The sequence below is a fragment of the Tenebrio molitor genome, chromosome 9, assembly GCF_963966145.1.
Source record: "Tenebrio molitor chromosome 9, icTenMoli1.1, whole genome shotgun sequence".
In the NCBI taxonomy this organism is placed as follows: domain Eukaryota; kingdom Metazoa; phylum Arthropoda; class Insecta; order Coleoptera; family Tenebrionidae; genus Tenebrio; species Tenebrio molitor.
This window is the reverse complement of record NC_091054.1, coordinates 16,779,929-16,787,557: the sequence shown is the minus strand read 5'-3', so window position 1 is coordinate 16,787,557 and position 7,629 is coordinate 16,779,929. Positions and strand designations below refer to the sequence as shown.

General features: G+C 38.5%; 1 protein-coding gene across 1 annotated transcript; it reads left to right on the top strand.

Annotated features, from left to right (window-relative positions):
- The first annotated feature begins 3,518 nt into the window (after positions 1–3,518).
- Positions 3,519–6,211, top strand: LOC138139245 (uncharacterized). The gene is made up of 4 exons (XM_069059452.1): positions 3,519–4,760; positions 4,813–5,020; positions 5,075–5,433; positions 5,494–6,211. Exons 1-4 carry the CDS (start codon positions 4,542–4,544, stop codon positions 5,980–5,982), a joined length of 1,275 nt encoding a protein of 424 aa, XP_068915553.1. The 5' UTR covers positions 3,519–4,541; the 3' UTR covers positions 5,983–6,211.
- Positions 6,212–7,629: the final 1,418 nt, after the last annotated feature.

Here is a 7,629-nt window from a genome sequence, read left to right as displayed (position 1 = left end):
TAAACATATGCCTCCAGGGACTTTTTCGTAGAAAATTTTATGCTCTACAAAAAAGGTTTAGTGCATTTTTCTCGTATCTAGTACCATTTGAGCTACGTTCTCGGGGAAAGGAAAAAATATCAATCCTGAAAGTTTTTTTTATGTTATTCTGATTGTTTAAACAAATTAGGAGATCTAAAAATTACCTACAAATACCATTTTTATTGTGCTGAATCGAATTGCCCTAAAAATAAAAATTTTTGGCAACAAGGAAGTTAATAAAAGTGAATTTTTTACGACAGCTCGACAATCCAACATCCTGCATTTTCTCTCGTATAGCGTACAACAAGATCGGACGATCGAAGAGCTCGTCAGATTACTTTAATGTTTAATGTATCCGTGAATTTAAATAACCGTTCTGAGATACCCGCTTTTGAATTCAAACCAACCGCTGACAAAAAAAAAACAATGTTGGTACCGTAAGCGACCGCTAGGGGCGGGGGTGAAAGTCGACAGGGGATGAACGGCCATGTTTTTTTTTGGGGACACTTTTGTCTTGACTGCAGAGTAGTGCAGAAGTACGATGTATTTTTCTGTGTTCAAATTGTGCAATTTTAGTTGTTTTTTTTATTGAACTGTGCTAGAGGTTGCTGTCCAGCTTCTGTTTTTGAACTAGGTATGTGTTTGGGGTACTAAAATTAATTCTGCTTCACGCGAAATGTAGTTTAACAATAATAAGACACAAATGGGTCGCACGTGGATCTCCACCATGCTTTACAAAATCCACAATTATCTCGACCAGCCCCATGTATTACGCTTTTAACATTTATAAGCTTGCGAAGGAGCGTAAGGCAGCTTGGTTCTAGCTTTGCAAATTTTATAAAATCGTCCGGATCACGTTTTTTTTCTAAACTCAGGGGTAACAATTCACTAACGTTCTTAAAAGAACAAGGGCGCCAAGTTTTAGCGTGGGTCTGTGGTTTTTCACTTTTTTATAAGCGCACTCCCTCATTTTGATCCCCTTTTAATTATTCCGAGTGACGCTTTTGGTGTGATAAATACCTAGTTATTGTTCAACACTTTAATCAAAACTTCAAAGTTTCCACTTTCCATCCCGGTAGCAACCAAATGTGTTTATATTTCAGGTGTCTCCGTGGGTTTTCCTTAGCTAGGGATCTACTACATTTAGTCCCGGGGCGCCCTCCTATTATTCAGGGCGCCCCCCGTGGCGACAAACCGGCTCTAATATGCTAGGGTCGACCGGACTATGTTTTTTTTATTTTTTTTTTATGTATGTGTTAATGGTTGTTACCACTTTTCCATCCCAAGTTGAAAGTGTTCTTAGATAGCTCTGTCAGCAAATATTTGTCGCGTTTCTTTTTTGTTTGCTTTTTCCAGTTTGCTGTAAATGTAAATTCTTGACCTTACCGCGAGGGTCTCTCTCTGTTTGAGGGGTTTTGTTTCCTCTAACCTCCAAGCGTTGAACACAACCTCGCGACCCTCATAAAATTTGCATCCCCAGGGAGACCCAAAAACCTAACGCTTGGCAGGACTTGTTGAATGCTGGGTTATACCCGAGCTCCATGGCACACTTCCGGAAATGTGATCAGGTCTATTTTCCCTGAGTCTGTGTAGCCTGACAAGCACGTTTTGTTTTTCTTTTGCTTTGGAAAAGTCATGTTCACTTCAACCGATGAACTTAGAGTACCTCAATTTGTTGACGTAACGTAAAGCAGTTAGGACTTTTCCCTTAGCACTAAATCACGGGTAGGCGGGGAATGTTAAAGTCTTAAGGATAGGTACCACAGACCACCGGACCACACAAGGCCACTCACTCCTTCTATAGCGTATCTGCCGCATTTTGTAAATTAACTGAAAAAAAAGGACATGCTGAAGTTCTCGCCTAGTGCCCGCTCTCGCTCGAACGGTCCGAAGTAACTGTTTTGTTTGTAATGTACATGACCCTCCTGTTTTTCTGAATTTGAATTGTGTTGTTTATGAAATCAGATTTGCTCAATTTCACTAACTGTCCCGTCCACGTTGTCACTTCGGCTTGTTCGTATTTTCAGGAGAGGTTTTAGCGGAGCCTCATTCTGGGGTCTAGGGGAATGGCCAGAGCTCACCATTTTCCTAGAGTTCTAAATGAGTAGTCTTCTCACATTTGGGGAGACTTGGGTGCCCTCTCCCGAGACGTTTTATTATTCATTAATCCATATTATAATTAATCCATTAATCCAACCCTGTTGGAACGAATCTGGTAATGTTTAATTTGTATAAAAAAAACACAACGTAGGGAAATTAACTAGGTACGATCACGCGCTCTTGGCCATTTTTGAATTTCGCGGGTTTTATTTTCATTGCGTAGAAAAAAAAATGAGATGGCCGCTTGGTGGGAATTTTAAATTACCCACTTGGTTCAACACAGTTCCTTAACCCAAAGGTTAATATTTTAACCATAGATATTAACAGAGATACATCTAACTCAAAGTCACTCACTTGAGTCACTTCTGCAATTCTGCATTGAAATTGACATCATTGAATGCAACTCCCCACTCTACCCTTCCGATGCGCGCGCCGCGTGACGCTCGAACTTGACGAAATTTCGTGACGGTAAACATCGAACCTGGCTCCGTATAAATGTGTTCAACATTAAAAGCCCATAGGAGAAATCTGGGCGATGGCGAAGCGGTTCACACAAACAGCCGGACGACAAAAATCTCAGCTGACTCCGATTATGTTAGAAGACATATTGAACAAGGTGGCACCTTCCGCCGTGCATCGAGACAGCACCGCAGCCACAACAAGGACAAGAATATGTTCGCACTTGGATAGGCCGTTCGGACCTACGGAATTAAACCGTGCGCTGAAAACGGTCGCAAACAACTCTCCCGGCTATGACAGAATCACCTATTCGATGCTAGATCACCTACCGCCAGCAGCCAAGGGCTAGGTACATGTTGGGGATATTTAATGATTGGTGGCTACACAATAAAATTTCAGAGGCGCTCAAAACCGTGGTGAGTTGTCTGTTCTGCAAACTCAATAAGAACACAAACATGGCTGAGAGCTACCGTCCAATTTCGCTATTGACTTTGCTTAGTTAAAACCTTCGAACGAATGATTAAGCGATGGCTAGAACATCATCTGGAAGAGAACCAACTACTCCCAAAAACGCAGCTAGGGTTTCGGAAAGGAAAAGGCACCAATGAGGCCTTAGCACATCTGGTAATTAATGCTCAGATGGCGCGAGCAGAGAACAAGGTTATGGCTTGCTTCTTCGTCGACCTAAAGGTTGCATACAATGCAGTAAACCTGAGTGTACCGAGCAGCTATTTGGGACAAACAGGTCTGTCAGAAGCAGCGACCAACGCAATCACAGGCATTTTTACAAATCGACGCACCTTCCTTCGAGATAATCTAAATAATCTTATTGGACCACAGTATACCTCACTAGGCCTGCCTCAAGGCTCAGTATTAAGCCCGCTGCTCTTTAACCTCTATACAGCAAACTTGAATCAATTATGGGACAGGGACATTGTTAGGGCCCGGATTTTAGGCAAAATGGACTATTTTTATTTTTTAAGGCACATGTATGAAACTTGTCTATAAATGATTTCTGGCTTAATTAGAGTAATTAGAGCCATATTTGATTCTGCCTATTCGGCCTAAAATGCCCTTTAAATACCTATTTTACCTTTTAACTGCTGAACATGCCTAAAATGACCAAAAATCAATTTCATTTTTGCGGTTTTTTCCCAATTTTCGAATTCTGGGAAGTTTACGGTATTGAAAATGTAAAAGTGGTACCTCAATAAAATTTACAATGCTTTATGATTTTAAAATTTAAGGAGATGTAATTACTGAAATGTACAAAGTGCAGTACAATACAGGAATTACTTTTTCGCTTTTACGGTTGGGACCATGATGTCAGCGGTAAATACTCCGACAATACCTAAGTACCACAAACCATTAGACTGGACTGGCATAAATTACAGAGTTTATCTGTTTGCCTCTGTTCGAAGGGGTGCAGGTATACGCGGTCTAATGTTTTCTGATACTTAGGTATTGTTAGAAGCTTTAACGTTTATAAAATGGTCCTTGCCATAAAAACGAAAATTAAAATCCCGAAGTGAAACAATAAGAGAAACCTTAAGGGTGTCATTTTCTAAAAATTTAAGAAATATAAAATTAACCATCTCCTCTGAAATTTGGTGGGAGACGTAAATATAAGCATTACAAATTTGTCATTTCTCGTTTACTTTATCTCCGTGCAGTGGTCGTGTTTCTTGTGAACCTGTTTAAAGTGAACATAATGCCGAAACAAAAAATTAGTTTACGCGAAAAAATATTACAGTGGACAAGCAAGAAAGATTTATATGAAATAAAATCAACCCGAGAAATGTTTTGTAAAGCTTGTGGTAAACTGGTAAGTTAAGCATAATTAAAAATATGTCATTTTATATTTTTTACTTATTTGAAAATTTTATTTTTTGTAGTTTATATGCGAAAAAAAATGTCACTTGCAACAGCATCAGCAAACGGCCATCCATAAAGAGAACATTATGACACCGCTTCGGCAAACGTTGCTGACACAGAACTTGGAGGAATCGGCAAATAGTACATTCAATATGGAACTTTGTAACGTCTTTTTAGCTGCCAATATACCATGGCACAAACTACAAAATCCTGCGTTTCAGAATTTTCTGACAAAATATTGTGGTAGAAAAATTCCGGATGAGTCTACTTTACGGAAAAATTATTTACCAAAATGCTACAAAGATGTATGAACATACTATCTTTTAATATTTAATTTAAAATTATTTTCACTTTTAGACTATTGACCGCATTCGGAATGAGCTGGATCCTTTTAACATATGGGTTTCAGTTGACGAAACAACAGATGCACTTGGGCGATATGTGGCGAATTGTCTGGTTGGGAAACTTTCAGAAGATGAACCTGGAAAATCTTATCTTTTGGCGTCTAAACAATTAGAAAGAACAAATCATGAGACAATAGCTAGATTCGTAAATCAATCTTTAGGTAAGGGTTTTTCACTTTTTTAAATTTATTTTGATTTAAAATTTCTATGCGTAGAAATCTTGTGGAGTACCAGAGTTGTTGCTGAAAAGTTTCTTTTGTTTGTAACGGATGGAGCACCATATATGATAAAATCTGGTAGACACCTTAAGGTGTTTTATCCAAAAATTGTGCATGTCACATGCTTAGCGCATGCTTTAAATCTAGTGGCTGAAAAAATTCGCTATCAATATGAAGATGTGGATAATTTAATTTCGAACGTGAAAAAAATTTTCGTTAAGGCACCTTTGAGAGTTGAAATGTACAAAGAAAAACTAAAAGAAATGCCACTGCCTCCACAGCCAATTTTAACACGATGGGGAACATGGCTTCAGGCTGCTATGTTTTACAGCGAACACTTTGATTCCATTAAAGAAGTAAGTATATAAAAGATAAGCAAATTAATTGATTGTTAAACTGTTTTTAACTACTCACAGGTTGTCATGTCCTTTGATGGAAGTTCTGCTGTTGCTATTCAAAAAGCACAGTCTATAATGAAGAAACCCGGAATAAAAAACCAATTCATTTATGTTCGCAGTAATTTTAAAATAATCTGCGAAAGTATTACTCAATTGGAAAAAAATGGGTTACCTTTAACCGATTCAATCAAAATTGTTGAAAACGTATTTACCTCCCTAAAAAAATCTCCAGGCCCTGTAGCAGCAGTAGCATTAAAAAAACTTGAAGATGTTACTGAAAAAAATCCTGGATACAAATTTCTTCTAGAATTGGCAAGAATTTTTAGAGGTGAAGATGTGCCGGAACATGACACCAAAATGGAAGAAATTTATTACAAATTTGCGCCCATTACCTCTTGCGAGGTAGAAAGAAGTTTTTCAAAATATAAGTCCATTTTGGTGGATAACCGACAATGTTTTAAAGTAGAAAATTTAGAGCAATATCTTGTATGCAATGTAAATACGTAACAATGTAAATAACTAACAAACTTGTAGTATTGTATATTAATTAATAAAAAATAATTAGTAAATATCTTGTTGTGTGTACCTACTTAAAACTTTAAAAACACATTTTTTAATTTAATTAACCACAACTTTAAGGACCTAGTATGGCTTATTTTCAGTTTTTAAGGGACTATTTGCAGTAGTTTAAGGGACTATTTTAGGCACCTATTTCCGACTTTTTAATTGCCTAAAATCCGGGCCCTAGACATTGTGTGCATTCAGTATGCTGACCACATCTGCATCTACTGCCTCAAAACCACTACACAAGAATGCGTGACTGAACTCCGCTACATCGCATACATCCTAAATCGGTGGTGCCAAGATTACGGATTCGCCCTTTCCACCGAGAAATCCGCACTATTGTGGTTAATGAAATCAAGTACCTTGGTATATATCTCGATAGGAAGCTAACGTGAAAAGCCCACGTTATTTATGTAAAAACTCGATGCGAGAAAGGTGTGAATCTTCTCAGGGCAGTCGCAAAACGGTCCTGGGGAGGCGCACAAGAGGTGTGCATACTTTTGTACGCAGCCTATATTCGTTCCATATTGGACACGCATGTGTCTGGTACGGTGCGGCGAACGTCTGTGTCCTCAATCAATTGGCAACAGTCCAACATATTAAGGCTCTCAGACAAGCACTAGGTGTGATGAAATCAACGACAAATATGATCACATATGCAGAAAGCGGCGAGAAGCCGCTGCCATTGCGTAGGGAGTTCCTAGCCAAGAAAATATTGTTTAAATGGCAATGTACGGGCGAGAAAAATGTGGCGTGCAAAGCAACGAATCTCGCGGTGATTGCGCTAACCTCAAAATATGGGAACGCGAAGCAACTCCCACCTTTGGTGAAGGTCTATATGCACGACCTCCCAGCTCCGGTTGTGCCTTTCTTTAGAATTTAGAAAAAAAATCTTGTCCTGAGCTGTACAGTGTACAGGTGGCATGCGTTGGAATTTGCACTCGAGCAAAAGCAATCAAGGTGAACTAAAAGGATTTCTATATTCATTTTGGATAGGATACTTGTTCAGAATACAGGACTATGAAATTTTACTAACGATAGCTATCTTATAAAACAGGATACACATAATTACCTTGACTTGATCACCTGATATACTTTGACTGAAGTAAAGTTGCAATACGAGAATTAGAAAAATGTTTCAGTGATGATTAACTGACAGCTAACAATGACAAAATAGTGAGTGACAGTGAGTGATCACAAAACTTCAAAACTAGTAACTTTTTTTAAAGGTTGGCGAAGCAACGTTGTCAGACGTTAGTGGGCCATTCCACAGACCACTTTCTGAAGTCAGTGTCACGGCCTTGAGCACAGACAATTAAACTATAGTTTAATGGTCTGTGGCCTTGAGTACCTTTCCTCAATTGCCAAGCAACGTATAATTCGATGAATAATAAAATTATTTTCAATATTTATCTGGTCGACTTGTCGAAACAGACGTCAAAAGTAACAGCTACTTTTGAAATAACCAAAAATGGGATAATTTCGCCAAAGGCAGGTAAACAAATGTACAGAATCTAAATCAGGGAATGCAAGAAGTTTCTTCTTCCGACAATGAATGAAATATTGTTTGTTATGACGGTTATGAGTGAA

What these genes read in the sequence shown, in the direction of transcription:
- LOC138139245 (XM_069059452.1), top strand. Translation starts at nt 4,542, where the DNA reads ATGACACCGCTTCGGCAAACGTTGCTGACACAGAACTTGGAGGAATCG. An exon ending in ATTCGTAAATCAATCTTTAG is followed by an intron (nt 5,021 to 5,074) that starts GTAAGGGTTTTT and finishes TTCTATGCGTAG; the next exon opens with AAATCTTGTGGAGTACCAGA. An exon ending in ACTTTGATTCCATTAAAGAA is followed by an intron (nt 5,434 to 5,493) that starts GTAAGTATATAA and finishes AACTACTCACAG; the next exon opens with GTTGTCATGTCCTTTGATGG.